Source organism: Protopterus annectens, chromosome 12.part0 (genome assembly GCF_019279795.1).
Source record: "Protopterus annectens isolate FY-2018-M chromosome 12.part0, PAN1.0, whole genome shotgun sequence".
NCBI lineage: Eukaryota > Metazoa > Chordata > Ceratodontiformes > Protopteridae > Protopterus > Protopterus annectens.
The window spans coordinates 1,548,370,304-1,548,388,345 of record NC_056746.1 but is presented as its reverse complement, the minus strand read 5'-3'; the positions used below and the strand labels follow the sequence as shown (position 1 = coordinate 1,548,388,345).

The 18,042-nt window shown below is 41.5% G+C and overlaps 1 protein-coding gene across 1 annotated transcript in view; it reads left to right on the top strand.

The window, feature by feature from the left end:
* LOC122817287 (medium-chain acyl-CoA ligase ACSF2, mitochondrial-like) overlaps positions 1 to 18,042 on the top strand; it is a 1,325,947-nt gene that overhangs the window by 1,233,638 nt on the left and 74,267 nt on the right. The window contains exon 13 of the mRNA XM_044090513.1: positions 4,128 to 4,269. Coding sequence (XP_043946448.1) covers positions 4,128 to 4,269 — 142 coding nt within the window. The remainder of the gene's footprint in view (positions 1 to 4,127; positions 4,270 to 18,042) is intronic.

Here is an 18,042-nt window from a genome sequence, read left to right as displayed (position 1 = left end):
TAGAACAATTTTAAAAACTTCTACTCTTCCCTTCCAGAATTCTTTGTTTAAACATAAACATTTAATCAGTTATAATAACACTGTTGATACATTTTTAACACAAGCATCTTTACAAGTCAGTGTGATATCCAAATGACACAAAACACCAGACAAGGATGCCGACACATGCTACACATGCACTGCCCCACTGTCCCTGGCACAGATCACCATACCTCACATACTACTACATACATACATACTAGATCAGATACCTCACATCATCACACCCCTCCACAAGGCCAGACCATCAACCGACCTATGGAACTACTGACCTACCTGGTTGAAAAGCCTAATAGGAAATCCATGGAATGAATTATCATGGAAATGAAAAACAAAGACATTGGCAACCTACAGACACTGGACCCATCCCCCAATTTGCCATTGTTAAAGGAAAATTGAAGAAGTCCTTGAAGATCTTGGATGAAACTACTAAACCTTATATTATGTGGTGATTAAAGGTCATTTTTTTCATATCTGTGCTATTTTATTTTGTTTAACAAAAGTTTTTAGTTGGGGTCCAATTTTGGAGCTATTTGCATACTTACACATATAGATGGGAAACAGAAAATTTACTCTAGGACTGCCCCTGTACTACTGTTGGCTGGAGGGAGCTCTTAAATGCGTTATCCCATGCATGGGCCCCATCAAATTATCTACAATATGATCCCAGTTATTCTGCTAAGGGGTAATATATACAGTGGATATAAAAAGTGTACACACCCCTGTTAAAATGCAAGGTTTTTGTGATATAAAAAAATGAGACCACTATAAACCATTTCAAAACTTTTCCCATCTTTAATGTGACTGAAAGACAAACAAATCTGTTAGGGGAAAAATATAAAGAATAAAAAACATACAATAACCTGGTTGCATAAGTGTGCACACCCTTAAACTAATACTTTGTCGAAGCACATTTTGATTTAATTACAGCATTCAGTCTTCTTGGGTAAGAGTCTATCAGCATGGCACATCTTGACTTGGCAATATTTGACCACTCTTCCTTGCAAAAGTGCTCCAAATCTCTCAGATTGTGTGGGCATCTCTTGTGCACAGCCCCTTTCAGGTCACCCCATATATTTTCTATTGGATTTAGGTCTGTGCTCTGGCTGGGACATTCCAAAGCTTAAATGTTCTTCTGGTGAAGCCATTCTTTTATTGATTTGGATGTGTGCATGGGGTCATTGTCATGTTGAAAAGTGAAATTCCTCTTCATCTTCCGCTTTCTAGCAGATGCCTGAAGGTTTTGGGCCAGAACTGACTAATCTATGGGGTAACCTGAAGAGGCTGTGTACAAGAGATGCCCTGGGCAAATATTGCCAAGTCAAGATGTGCCATGCTGATAGACTCCTACCCAACACGGCTTCCACCCAGGACATAGTACCAACACCGCCCTTCTCTTTTTCTTACATACTGTCAATTTAGCCCGTGACTCCTGTAATTTAGTATCCTCAGTTCTGCTGGACTTATCTAAAGCTTTTGATACCATATCCCACACCCACCTTCTAAATCATCTGTCTAATCTCACTCTCTCCCACAAAACTCTATCCTGGTTCTCCAGCTATCTTTCTGGCAGGTCCCAGACTTTCAAATGGGGCCAGGGCACCTCCACCTTCCATCCTACCCCCACTGGAGTACCCCAAGGATCCATACTTGGCCCAGTTCTATTCAACATCTTTATTAATGACTTTTACAAGGCCATACCCAATACTAAAATTGTTCAATATGCTGACGATTCTACTTTGATCTGCTGCACCTCCAACTTAACAGATCTCCAACTACTGACACAAATAGTCTTCTCAACTACAGAAAACTGGATGCTCCAAAATCACCTCTCATTAAATGCTGACAAAACTAAAATCCTTCTGTTTTCTCCTTCTAAGTCCTCCCCTATTGATAAAAACTCATTCCAAATAACCAGCCATAACAACTCCATTTTAGAGGTCATTCCCTCTGCCAAAATTCTTGGTATAACCATTGATGAACATCTAAAATTTAATACTCACGTCCAGCTAAACATAAAGAAAACCCACATAAAACTCAGCCTACTTTATAGAAACCAGACTAACTCTCACCACTACTTATCTCCTTCCCTGTCTACTGTATGGCGCCCCTCTGCTTACTAATTTATCCTCCTCACTATCCTCCAAAATAAAAGTATGTTACAATAAAATCTCCAGGTTTGCTACCAAAGCCAAATCTTCCTCTCATCACTGTTCCTTCCTTCACTCATTAAACTGGCTTGAACTCCATAACCAACTTGACTTTCTCCAAATCATGACTGCCTATAGACTACTATTCCACCTACCATGTGCCATGCACTATCCAATATCCTACAGCCATATACTCCCCATAGAACACTTAGATCTACCCACCAAAACCTAATCACCATCCACAAACCCAAGCGCCCAGCTGGTCAACTTCTGCTTTCCTTTACCTTAGCCAAAAAATGGAATGCTCTTCCCTCCACTCTTAGGACCTGAGATAACCTCGAAAACTTTAAAACTCTTCTTCATTCTCACCTTTACTCAAACAGGAAATGCAACTGTACTCTTCACCCTATACCTCTCAAGGTCTCCTCCACTTTTACTCCTGGTTAACCTCTCACCTAGCTAACCTTGCTCATTTGTATTATGTATAAATAACTATACTGTAAAATCTAGCCTCAAGGCCATTTGCCTGTCTTTTAAACCTAAACAAAATTGTAATTGTTTGTTTCTTTATGAATGCTACCTGTTTATTTGTCAGTAATACAAACTTTCTTAGTAATTATTCATGTAACTATGTATTGTTGGAGCTTTTCTCCCCGGGCCTCCACTGAAAACAGGCTCCCCGAGGCCAGTGGACCTCCCCTGTCATCAAACTGGAATAAATAAATAAATAAATAAATAAATAAATAAATAAATAAATAAATCTAAATGATTTATTGTGGTCACATTTTTTTTAAATCACAAAATCCTGGCATTTTAACAAGGGCATTTGCACTTTTTATATCCACTGTAATTGTTGACTATGGCATGAGTAAGGCCAATCTCTAAAAAAATTAGCACAAAAAGAGACACTAACTAGGCCTAAAATGGCTCACTAGGACATCTAGGCTGGTACTTACCTATGAAACTATAAAGAACACAGCAGAACATTGCAATTCTTTTAATACAAATCACACATTCAACGAATAAAATTCTGCTAACACTGATCATAAGGTCAAAGAGTAGAGCTGTATATGGAAAATCAGATAAAATATAGACTGAAAACATTTCAGTGTCATTGGCAGACAACTTATATTACACATACAGATACCTAAGGAGAACTCTGTAATGCAGTCACAGCAGTTACTGTCACAGCCCGGGTCTATATTAGTTAGCCAAAATCGCATTGCAGTGAACACGTAATTATGTACCCTAATTCAGCAAAAATTATTTCAGCAATTTGCTGAATTTACCGAGGGCAAGGAAATACTTGCCCTACAGCATAATGGACCAACAGCTAAGCAAATTGAACCCACCCAAGTGGGGGGCTTCACCCGCCACACCCTCCCTAACTATATATACCAACTCCAAGATCGCACTACAGTGGAGAAAAGGACAAAGCTGTGCTGTAGGCCAAGTATTTCGTTGACTTTGGCAAAGTCAGCAAATATCTGAAACAACTTTCGCTGTATGAGGGTCTATAATTAGGTGCAATGCAATTTCAGTGAACTAATATAGACCCACACAGCCCTAGTTACTCAGCTGAGTTCCATGTTGTAACAGTGACAGTACAGAATGCATATTTCTGAAAATAAGAACTATTGCTTCTTTTACAGTTTTTTAAAAACTCATCTCACAATGCTTAAACAGCTGCTGCCTGCATGAATGAGTTAACAATTTCAGGAGCAAACATGTTCAATCATTTTATCTTAACTATGAGAGGACACCAACTTAGATTATATCTCATAGTTCCATTGTTGCTCAGTGTCTAACTCTTCACCTTTCTCTGGTCCTTCTGTAGTATTATGATACTGTAAGTCATGAACAGGGGTTGTTCTAATTTCCATTTTGTAACAGTCTAGAGATAATGCTTCTTAACTACTCATTCATTTATTTTTTCAGAGATCTGGGTATCTTAGATGAATTTGGGTACCTTAAAATTGTGGGCCGCTGTCGTGACATGATCATCCGAGGAGGAGAGAACATTTATCCTGCTGAGACTGAACAATTTCTGCATACACATCCCAAGATCCAAGAGGCACAGGTAATGCGCGATATATAGAGTAAATGGGGAGCTCATGCACTGCTCAAGACCCCCATACACACATCTCCCACATCCATGCTATTTCAGTGATACTAAGTCTGAAACTGCACAGCAGTGAGATAAAGGAAAATATTCTTTACTTCATTGTTTGGCAGTCTTGTACTATATTTCCTTACCCCCAAACACACATACAGATATATATATATATATATATATATATATATATATATATATATATATATATATATATATATGTGTGTGTGTGTGTGTGTGTGTATGCATGGATTCACTTCATAACATTGAAAACACAAAAACTCTGAAAATGAGAAAACTTCATAATACAAAAGACCAAAACACTGAAACTTCAAAACACTGAAAACTCAAAACATTGAAACTCAAAACACTGAAAACACATATCATACATATACTGAGTTTAAACAACATAAATCATAGCACTTTCCACCAAGTGTAAGCACGGAGGCAAGCCCCCCTGCACCCCCATGTGGAGGCTGCACCCCAAACACCCCCTGTTACTTAAATATATCAACTCCCAGATTACACTTAGTGTAGTGAAGTGCAATCTTGGAGTTGATATATATAAGTAGCAGAGGGTGTGTGGGTGCAGGGGTGCTTGCCCCCCTTCTTACACTTGGTGGAAAGTGCTATGATTTGCGTTGTTTAAACTCAGTATATGTATGATATGTGTTTTCAGTGTTTTGAGTTTTCAAGATTTTGAAGTTTCAGTGTTTTGGTTTCAGTGTTTTGAGTTTCAGTGTTTTGTTTCAGCTTCCACTGTTATGAAGTGAACCCATATATAATATATATATATATATATATATATATATATATATATATATATATATATATATATATATGTATATCTAGGATCACTATGGAATATTGAAATTCCACAATCCCGAGACTCGAAATCCCAAGAACCAGACTCTCGAGATTACGGAATCTCGAAAGTAGTGAATGGGGATTGCTGTACAGTGCGGAACGGGATCTTTGCCATTCACTCCACTGTAGTGTGATCTCAGAGTTGATATATTTAAGTTGCAAGGGGTGTAGGGGGTGCAGGGGAGCTTTCCCCCCTGCATACAGGTTAGAATAGTTTGTTGGATGTTTTACTTTTTTTTTTTTAATGCTCGAGATTCCACAATCTCGAGATTCTGGTCCTCGGGATTTCGAGTCTCGGGACTGTGGAATTTCGATATTCTGTAGTGATCCTATATATATATATATATATATATATATATATATATATATATATATGTCTATTTCAGATGATCAAAGTTTCAAAACTTCAAACATCATATGGCCAAAGACCAGATGATTGAAGTTTTAAAACTTCAAACGTTCTGAATGGAGATCAGTGTACAGAGCGGAATGAGAAATTTACTGTTTTCCTTGCTGTAGTGTAATCTCAGGGTTGGTATATTTAATTTGCAGGAGATGGGTTTGCTCCTCTGCAAAAATGTAAAAGAAGATTTTTTTTTTGTGTTTATTTTATTTTGAATTTGATGTTCGATGTTTCAAAATTTCGATCATCAGTCAAATGATGTTCAAAGTTTTGAAACTTTTATCAACTGAAGTAGACCTATATGCATATATATATATATATATATATATATATATATATATATATATATATATATATATATATATATATATATATATATATATATATATTAGAGAGAGAGACAGACAGACAGAGACAGAGAGAGAGAGAGAGGAAGAGATGAACAGAAAGTTTCTCACAGATACACACTGAACACCCACTCTGCACACACACATATACCACTTGATTGGTCCCAAATATTAAACATACACACACACACACACACACACACACACACACACACACACACACACACACACACACTCAACGGTAATGATTCACTTACAGCTCTGACACCTTTGCAGCTTAAACTATACTTCCATGCCACATAATGTATTGACAGACTATGAACTGACAAAACAAGCTGAAGATCCCTCTCTTGATGATCAAAGTAAATGCAACAATGTAAACAAACACACACACATGAATATATATATATATATATATATATATATATATATATATATATACAAACAGATACTCAGACATACATTTGAGCACATAGGATAACAAAAGACACACCTAAACAGAAGCTAGACATCATCAACTGTAATCATCATTGACCAATCAGAAGAGTCATATAGAAGTCATGTGATAACATTACAGTCCAGCATAGTGCCATGAGTTTTCATGGCCGTTTTAACCTACACAACCTATTGCAGACCTTCAATCAGCCTATTTCTGAGTGATATCTTTCTTGTACACCAGACTTTAAATCCTGCACTGTAACAATGGTCATAGTACACAGCAGCAGTTTCTCTCCTTTTTTTGTTAGAGGTTAGAAGTACTGATCTTTTTGGTCAGAACCTCTGCTGATTTTGATTGACCTATCTTAGTGTCCTTAAAACATTTCTGCAGGAAATGCATACCAGTGAAAATGTTCATTTGGCAATGCCTCCCTAAATATTCATCGTCAACTGAAAGGAAGAAGGAGGATTAGAACATTTTAATTTTGCACTTGCCTATGTGCAATAAATGTTTGATTGACATTGTCAAGAAAGTGGCAGCAATTAATAAATTTTAAACTAGGGCTGTAAAAGTGTTGCCATAATTTTGAAAACCATGCTGTACATCCTATAGCAAACTGTAGCTGTTAATGAGTTTAGCAGTTGCTTGTGCAGTAGTTTTTTGAACTTTTTGTTGTAGGGTAAAGATAAGAGTTGAACCTGTAATCATTCAAAGCCTACATGATATAATTTTTGTCAACAAAATTATGAAAGCATGCTTGAAAGGTGAAGTGAAAGATGCTAAAGTAAGGGAGAGATTATAGATATGAGTAAGGGGGCTTACCATTTTTTCAGCTGCAAGTCTTATGATGGTAGGTTGCAACTTGCAGAATTTGAAATCACAATGGTTAAGTTTAAGTGACAAGAATTTAGTCTGATTAACTGTTATTTGGGAAAAGTGGAAGGTTGCTGTGAAGGAGGCTAGTAGATAGAAACCAGGGGTGGCAGAGAACTTCTGACAGCCTTTGAGGTGATCTTGAGACTAAAAAGTATTTATCTCACATTTAGTAGACTGTATATAGTACACATAAGGCAGGATTCACAAAGCCTCCATGTAAGAGTTATAACTCTTACACGGAGGCTGCAGTTAAACGGAGTGATGTCAGCCTGCTCTGCATATTCATGAGAGCATGCTGAATCACACCTAAGTCTAACACGGTCCGTGTAAGACAGTAGGGGGCGTGTCCGTAGGCCAAGCCCTGCAAGCGGACACGCCCCCAGAAAAGTAAAAGTGCCCAAAGTAAACACCCACAACAGAGTCCACGGAATGTTGAATAAACACAACACAACACATGCCCCCACAGACTATGAACAGAAAATATATAAATAAACATGTTATATATTTTTTTTAAATTGTAAAAATGTTTAACAGTGAGTGCGCTCGTTTGCGCGGGCGTGCCCGTAGCGCAGCCACAGTTAGCAGTCAGTGGGAAAGCATATAAGAACTAAATATGCAAAGTAAACCAAGAAGCAATAGCGTAGCGGTAGAGATGTTGGCTGAAGAGGAGGCAGTCATGGTTCGAGCCCCCACAACACCAATTTTTATTTTTAGCAAAATAAGCACGAAACAAGTCCCTGACAAATATGTACACATAAAATCACATTTTATGTAAAATGTAATGAAATAGCCCATTTATATTGAAGAAATGTGAGATAACAAAACAATAAAAAATGCCAGATGTGCCCATAGCTGAGCTACAGTTTAACAGGGTGAGTGCATCTGCCCGTACGTGAGCAGTGGTTTAACTGGTGCAAAATGAGTGCCCGTAGCTGAGCAGTGGTTTAACACGCTGAATCTAAGTGCACCTAGCTGAGCTGAGTGTAATATGCGTGCCGATAGCCAAATGAGGCTTAAACCAGCATACCCCGTTTGCGCGGAGCTGCGCACCGTGCAAACAAGCTAACCGACGGGCAACGTTGTGCAAGCCATATCAAAACTGCCTTTACACAGACACACCCCTCAGCATGTCTAGACAGTCATAAAAAATAAAAAGTAGTGGCCAGGTTCGAACCCAGGATACTATACACCATAGTCAAGGTACCAAACCACTAAGCCATGACAGCAGTACCTATAAATGCAATAATAGCTAATATATAGGAATGAATACAAACTGGAGCATGACAATGCAGGTTTACTGAAGTTGATACAATTCCAAAATGGCCAATCACAGATATGTGGGGGAAAAACAGACTATATAAGCCCCATAGGCAGAAATACACAGCATAAACGATTGTAGAACTGAACTGCAGGCAGAATGACAGTAGTAGGAAAGGGTAGTTGCTTTCGAGCACAGAGGTGGGGCATTGAGGAGTCCAGGTACATGGTCTGGCTCCTAGTCCACAATCATGAGGCCCAACTCATGCAGGGCCAGGTCCTCTGGGGAGCATACAGGGCTGAGGCATGGGACCGGTTGGCTCATGATCTCACCAGTGCCACAGGGATTCCAAGGACTGGTGAGCAGGTCCGTCACCACCATGCGGACCTGAAGAGACGCAAGCAAGACCAACTGAACCTTTGGATCCAGGAGGCATGGCAAATGCCCAACGCCCCAGTACTGAGTACGTTACATTTAATTATGTATGTAAGAAATTAAACTAGCTGATATTATGGAGATGTGTATTCCAATATTACTTCATTTATATTACAGATGCAGGTGTCCGTTCTGCGAACCGCAGAGCCTATGGCGATAGGCTGGTGCGGTTGCGCCACCAGGCAGGTCAGTAATCCACTACCAGTAACTGTAAAGAAATATAAAAGTATGACAGTCAGCAAAAGAGTGCAGTGTAGTCACTAAGGAATAAAATGTGCAAGTAACAGTGTGAAAGTGTCTGCAAGTATTGCTTGATTACAAAAGTGTGTTGCAGCCTGTAAGCCAAACAGAAAAATGAAAATGTCTGACATAAATTCTGAAATAAAAATGCCCCACCTGTAAGAAAATAGTACACAACCTGCAGCAGGCTGAAAAGTATAGCTGCAGAAGATGATGAAATAACATGTGTGAAATATATCCACATATCCCTGTTGAAATACTGAAACATGACAGAAGTGAGACTGCTGGAAAGGATTGTAATAACTACAGGTAAAACATGTCAATAAAGCCTAGAAGTAAGTATCATCCTGAATAGTAAAATGAAAACAAGTGAGAGAGTGTGAGAAAGTGTCATGAATCCAGCAATACAGTAGTAATAACCCCTGAATAAAGTATACTGCAGTCAAGACAGAATGAAATGCATGTGAGAATCAAAACCAAAAAGCGAAATCTGTTCAAAGTGTTGCTGCATCTGGAATGTGTATCCCAAAATCTGGATATGTTGCTCTCAGTCTGCAATATGCAGATAGTATGATTGTCTGATATACCAAACATCCACACTTGTCTACAGCTATATAAAGCAAATGTAGCAGGATGATGTATCTGAACAAAGCTAGATATGAATGTGTATGAAGAACAATAAAATGTACATTGATGTTGCAGTAACAGTCCTATCACCAAGTTGAAATAGTTATCATATAGGAAACTGTAGTTAGAACAGTAGTGTGTATATATCTGTAGCTATTAGAAATGTACAGCATATGTATTGGTATTTGAAGGTGTTAATATTATTTTCTTCACCCCACCCTATAACCACATATAACCCATTCCACGTGAAAATGGTATGTGCAATCACAATTAACACCCCTGGACGTTTGTCCTGTTGGGTCACATATATTTGCATGTCCATTGATGCATCTGCCCTGTTCATACATCCAAACCTGATGGCCTGTTGCCATCAATTAACCCTGCATGTTGTTGGACTGTGTATTGCTGTTCAAATTATGCATGTGTTATGCACCCTGTTCAATGGTGTGAATATCTGGGTGTTTGGTTAATGGGAATACTAATGCATGCTGTTACAACTAATTGTGAATGGTATTATATGTCACTAACCCAAACTGTCATGACATAATGCAAAACATAGGATGACAAAGAAGGCGGGTTCCAGCGGACCCACCTCTCCCACCTCAGCTGGCGAGTGCACCTGGCACTAGTGCCAAGTCTGGACCCTCCTCCGGTGGCCCTGTGCCACCTGTGGGTGGAAGCGCTGCAGGGGATGGGGCTCGCCCCCCCTCTGCAAGTGTGGCCGGAGGAGAACCACCACTCACCCTCCATAGCGTCCGGACTGTGGTGCGTAGGGAGATTTGGGACTCTGTTCTCGAGCCCCTACACCAGCTTGAGGCACAGGTGGCACAACTTATGGGCATGCCTGTTGCCCGGCCTACACAGCCCCCAGCACAGCCCCGTCCTGGGCAGTGAAGGAACAGTGGCAACTGCCTATGGGTGGGGATATCAGTTCCACTGTTGCCATCTGTGGGCTCATGGGCTCTGGATATCCAAACCTCCGTCCCCGTCAATTGTGTAACCCCCCCACACATGTCATACACCGCCCCTGTATGCATCTTGTTTGTCTTGTCTGTTTACCTACCCAACCTACCTCCCCAGCTGTACCGACTTCCTTCACCTGACATACCACTCTCACCTGAAAAAAAAAAAAGGGCACTCTGTACCCACAAAAAAATTACACCCCATACATAGCTGCCCATTCTGCACATATGTCTACCAGACATGGAAACTATCAATTACAATTGGCTGTACAACAAGTATTACTGTTGTCCTTACACCTCTCTCAGGGGTGGAAGGTATCAAATGTCACACCAAATTACAAACATATGCACAGCTGTTGCTGATGAAGGAATGGGCAGCTATGGGCCTTACCTATATCCCTCCTGCAAAACCCAAGCTTGTTTCCCTACTGTCTTACCCTCTTTGTGACCCCTTTTTCACCACTTTCCTGTCTCCCCATTTTCATTTCTTTCAAAGAAAATAGCACGGGTGTGCGCAAGAGTAAGCATGTTTAAGCGGTTGTAAGCGGGTGTGCGCTTGTGTGCGCGGAGCTAAACGCCAGTGCGCATGCATGAGCTCTGCGCAAACCAGCGCTAACCTGGTTACAACTGCTTAAAAGTGCCTTAGTCACTTTGATTGACAGGTCCTGTAGTCAGTTCAGAAGCAAAATAAAATCCCACTGGCAGTCCCGAACCCAGGACCTTGGAAACAGTAGTCTGCATGACTTACCACTAAGCCATGACTCTTATACAAGAACATTGTGCTAAAATAAATATATCATGTAATAGTAGGAATGAATGTAAAGGGAATATAGGATGTGTAGTACACAAAGCATGTCATTTAGAATTACTGTCAAAACTAGTGGATTTCCATAATAGTAGTGTGTGAACAGAAACAGCCATGCTAGTTGGTAGCTAGTAGGTAATAATGTCACTGTAGCACCTTGCAAGCCACACACATACTCACAGCAGGATAATCACTGCCCATACCCCACAACCTCTTACAGGAACACATCCTGACCAAGTAATAAAATATGTGGAGCAAAGGCCCAAAACCAGGGACACATTACAAATAATGTTACAACAAATGCAGACAGTTCAGAGAGTAACAGGGTCTGCATTTTGTGGGATGTTTGGAAGGGTATGAAGTCTGAAACTTGAATGTTTGTCACTATATTCTGACTTGAGCCCAGAGTGATTTGCCAGAAAAAGCTGTGCATGAGATATTGACCAAAATATGAGGCAGAAATGTGGACAACCTGCAAATATTTGTACACATGACAGGTCTGACACCACCATATTTGAATAGTTAAGAGCCTAGACATAGCAACAGTGAATGACTTACAGGGATGCCCCACAGACTCCATGTGAAATGTACAAACAGTAGGCAGAAAGGTGTAACAACACATGCAATGGTAACTATGGAGTCCTGAAAGTATTCACCACTTGCATGGCAGAATAAGTGTAGTAATACATATGCTCATGCTAACCCACAGTCACAACTGCAGCATACCAGACAATTTAATGGGTGTACCCCACTGATATGTACCATTCCATGAGGCAGATAACAGATGAACCTGAGAGTCTCTGGGGCCTGCTCAGCAGCATACTCAAATACCCTAATAGATGTCAAGGCCCACACCATGGCCAGACCACACTGCATGCTGTAACACCCTAGCAGATATAGCAAGCATTCCAAGGTGTGAATGTACATGGAAAATAGGAAAGCTACAGCAGCACACTACAGTCAGGACACCTAGCAGGCATACAAGTAGTGACTGTAAAGGGCAAATATTGAAGCCTTAGCAACAAAGTGCAAGCAAAAGTGAAAGGAAAGCACACACACACACATTAACAGTAGTAGTAGTTGTAGGTGTCAGTGTACATACACAGTTAGTACAGGAAACTGGAGAAATGAATGGAGGAATGTTAATCTACAACACAGCTGGAAATATGAGAGAGATACCAACCTTTACACTCACAGAACATTGTCCACAGCATACCAGCATGGTCCCTGCCCTTAAAATCTGAAAGGGCTACGCCTATCTCACATACCTTTTTATAGCACTGTTCTGAAATCACAGTGAGAACTGCAATCAGTACACAACTGGCTGCATGCAATTAGCAAATGCTGGCTAACAATTGGTGCAGAGGCCATCACATGGGCATATGCAGATACCTACAAAAGTATGCTGTACTCCCAGTCCACACATGCAATACTTTCATTGCACCCTGAGGAGGACGTGAGAGACAGACAGACAGAGAGAGAGAGAGAGAGAGACAGAGACAGAGAAAATTGAAATTAAGCAGACACAAACAAAACTGTTCAGCAACAGCCACCTGAAAGCTGACAACTGGGAAGTGGAGCAGCAGGACAGAAAACCAGATGGCAACACAAGCAGCTGTGACAAACACAGGTAATGTAAAGTAATACTATAAAGGTCTACATACTGTGAACCCTCCATATGTGTCATTGGTCTGTATCCATATGTATATGAAGATGTGTAAAGGGCAGGGGACATACAGCAACTATCAGTGAAGGCTGTACATACATTTGTATGTGAGAGCATCTATGTGCACATATCAATGTAGGTTGACTGTAGGTTGTAGTGCAATGTACAAAGTAGGTTTCACAGTTATGTATGTTTAGCAGTATGTTAGTGTGTGTATACAGTATGGTAGACAAACATGTTGATATACCTGTCTATCATATGGATACGTATGTATGTCAATATATATATATATATATATATATATATATATATATATATATATATATATATATATATGATATGCATATATGTATACATACATAGAGAGAGATGTAGGAATACATAGACAGATGTAGATAGATAGAATATGTACAAACATATATATGTAATGCACACATACAGATATAGATATATGTAGATACATATACATAGACAGACTGATCTGACTATCTACAGGTATGACTGTATATGACGACCTCAACACACCCTGCCCCACCCCCTCTGTCACTCTCACTCCCTGTGTGCCCCCCTCCACATCTATAACAATATATGTACATCAATATATATATATGTGTATATGTATACAGACATATATATATATATATATATATATATATATATATATATATATATATATATATATATACATATATATATATATATATATATATATATATATATATATATATATATATAGAGAGAGAGAGAGAGATGTATATAAATTCTGAGTGAGGCACATGTGTACAGATGTATTGCAACAGGTGCCTGGTGACAAAGGCATGGAGTGAACACCAGTGTCAAAACCGAGTACCATACCCCATTTCAAATCACCTACACCAGTAACCACCAGATATGTGATTGGCTGCCCACCACTGCATGTGTCAGGGGTGAACAGGGTCATAAATGTGTACAATAGTGGCCCCAATGATATTCACAGTGGCACACTATTCCTGGAATACCTGCACATGGTATGTGTCAGCAGACATGGTGTGTCAGCTATGGACATGTTGGTCAGTGTACCCCTCCACACCACATAATGGATGCCATGGTATGGACCTCACATGACAGCTACAGATATGGAGAAGGACACAGTGACATGTACAACACTGTGACAATGCACTCAAACACATTACCAATGCACAGTGACTGACAACACCACAGAGTACACATATACTACCCACATAGAGGTTACCACTCCCGGATTTACATACGTAAGTCACACCCATGACAGATGTCCAACAACCATAGTAACACCTCACACCATCCACAACCTAAATGACTGCTGTGTGTCGTCCATGCCACTGCAATAGAGAGCACATGTGGAGGTAAAAGTTCCTACCCACAGATAAGACATACCCTGCAATAAACCACACAGTGTTAAGAAGCAAGACTCCCCATGAGTACATGTCACACATACCCCTGCTGAATGTTAGTCAGATAGGTAATATGCCATATGAGTCACCCTGTGTAACTGTGTGACAGCAGCAGGTACCATCACACCACATGTGTCACAATGGTCAGGGTAGCAGAACAGTATGCTGCTGTAGTCCCAGGGGCAATAGCATATTGTATAGTATTGTATTGTAATGTAATGTATTGTGTTGTATTGTATTGGTATGTTGAGGTGCCTCCTTCGTGGAGTGGAACCACTGCTGCTGTGCGCCAGTGTACAGGTACATATCCTGTAGTCAGGCTAGTGTTACATAGCACTTCTATATGTGTGTTTAGCTCCTGTCAGAGTTTATGTAGCATGCAACTGGGGATACCATCAGGTCCCAGTCATGTTGTGTATTCTGCTTTCATGAGGGCGGCTCTCACCTGGACATCTGTGATGACAGGGAGGTTACAGTCAGCTGGGATAACTATGTCTTATTTTGGGGAGAGGGCGGGGTGACACCTGCACTGAACCTGTCTGCCACAATGTTGTCTATCTGTGGTGTCAGTGAAATATTTGTTGTTGTGTACTAACTATGGGCATAGAGGATGGATTCTGACCAGGTTGCTAACATAACTGAAGAAGGCCTTCTGGTTATCTGTAGTGTCCCTCTTGATTTCCCTCTCAAAGTTGCCCATGGATGTTTGTATGATGGAAAATAGATCCTTACTAGTGCTGCTCAGACATGCCCTCCCTTTATGGAATTATGCTCTGTCTTGCAGTAGCTTCCATCTTCTGTAATACAATCTGTCTATGGCTGGGGTCCACCAGACAGGATGCTGTCCCTTTGTGGAGAGTGTCTTGGTCATATATGGGATTGCATGATCCATGCATTCTCGGAGATGTCTGTAGAAAGCATTTGTGTAGGGGTCAGCATTGTGGGTTGTATCTGCCACTGGCCCAGTGGGCTGAAAGGATACCATGTCACTGTTACAAAGTGTAAAGTTTGCATCTGCAATGTTATTCACTATAGTCGTTTGTGCTGGTGGTGGAGGTGGGATATGTATATCCAGGGCAATTAGTGTGTGGTCAGCTCACAGTAGTTGATGATGTAGGCCATACAGTACCTAGATACAAACCCCAGAGTGAGGAGGTGCTCTTGACCTGAATCAGTGTTCTGACTGCTGGGGTTTGGTAGTATGTCGTATGGAGTGTGCCAGGTACTGTTGCACAGTTGCTGGCTGAGCACTGATACCTGGCCATTTACATGTGTATCCACCAATAGACAGACAGATGCTATATATGTGAGATATGTTGTATCATAACAGTCGAGTAGCATGTGTAGTATGTGTGCCAAATTCTGCTGACATATATTGCTGATATCAGGTTATTTTCTTTTTCAGGTACATGGCTCACCTGCGGAATCCCACTTACTCCACAGCTGAGGATGAGGAGATACACCAGAGCCTGGTGCGGGATTATGCAATACTCTTTTCCTGCACCAGCCAGAATCAGCAGGAGAGGGCTGCACTGTGGCAAGACCTGGTCCGTCGGGTAAATGACATAGGCATGCATAATAGGACATATGAGCAGGTACGACATCACTGCAGTGATTTAATCAGAAATGTCCGTCAGCGTGCGTCGGATATCCACAGGCAACAGGTCGCCACAGGTGGTGGGGTGGCTACACATCCCCCACTCACCAGACTGGAGGGACTACTCATGAGTGTAGTGGCTCCAGTCCGCCAGCAACAACAACAGCAGCAGACATGCATTATGATGGAGGCTGGAGCCACAGCAGCAAGACAGTGAACGTGCAGGTAATATGCCATATGTATAGTTGACTGTTGTGTACACTGGTAGTTAATGCATGTGTGAGGTGTGTCCTTGGTTTGTAGCTGTCACCATAGTATTTAATGTGCAAGTGTGATATCCTCAATATTAGCAGCTGACCTGTGAAAGGCGACTGTTGTACTACTGACCTGTATCATACTCAGTAACAATGGCACAGTTGTGCCCACTGACATTAGTTTCTTCACGTCTGCAGGTCCCTCCGGTGTAACAGCAATGCAGCCTATCCATGCTGGTGAGTGTGTATTAACAATACCTGTAATAGTCTTGATAGTAATAGTAATATTAGGCTCACTTAGTAGTGCTCTTTGTATGCATGTAGGTGTGTCTGTGTCTGTGTGTTGATATCACGCATACTGAGTACTGTACAATTGTGTGAAACTGTGTGCATGTGTACGTGTGCATGTGTGCACCTGTGCATGTGTGCACCTGTGCATGTGTGCATGTGTGCATGTGTGCATGTGTGCATGTGTGCACCTGTGCATGTGTGCATGTGTGCATGTGTGCATGTGCATGCATGTGCATGCATGTGCATGTGTGCATGTGTGCATGTGTGCATGTGCACATGTGTGCACCTGTGCACCTGTGCATGTGTGCATGTGTGCATGTGTGCACCTGTGCATGTGTGCATGTGTGCACCTGTGCATGTGTGCATGTGTGCACCTGTGCATGTGTGCATGTGCACCATGTGCATGCACCTGTGCATGTGTGCATGTGCATGCATGTGCATGTGTGCATGTGCATGTGCGCATGTGCATGTGTGCATGTGTGCATCACTGGTAATGTGTAGACATTGTAAACTGTGTTTCCTGTTTCCCTCCCACAGGTTCTGGTGCTGCTCTGGTGTCATGTAGCAGGGAACCTGAATCAGGTGCCATGGGTACTGATAATGATGACATCTGTGTAATGGCACAGGAAGGTATGCCAGGGTCCGCCATTGGTCAGCCGATTGACAGTACACAGCTGTCGACCCCATCAATGTGCACAGTTATCCTGCCAATACACCCTTTGTCACCAATGTCCCTAGGTGATGGACAGCATACAGTGGGCATTGACCAGGGTAATGTGGTATCTGTGGCACATGCCTCCCCACACAGCAGCCATGGGCATGGCCCAGAGATGGTACCACACAGACAGATGTCCAGGGGTTCTCGTGGGAGCATCCGTGGGTACTGCCCTGTCAGGCGTGCCCACAGAGGTCTTACAACCTCAGCTATGTTTGGGCTGTCATGCAGGCACAGTCACGTATGGAACGGTACACCAGACAGGGTCTGAGGGAGCTGACAGCATGTCGCACAGCCATGACTGACAGTATGCGTGACATTGCGGCTGCCATCCGTGATTTCACCGATGTCATAGACAGACGTTGTGGGGACATATTAGACCGGTTCCACAACTACATGTCCATGAGCCAGGGCGATGGTGGGTGGTTGAGGCATCGGCGTGGCGTATGCCAGCAACAGCAGCAGCTGGCAGTCGTCATGACGACAACAGGGCGCGGCGCCCATAGTGCCAGCAGCAGCCCCAGCAATGCTGGGTCTGTGCTGTCA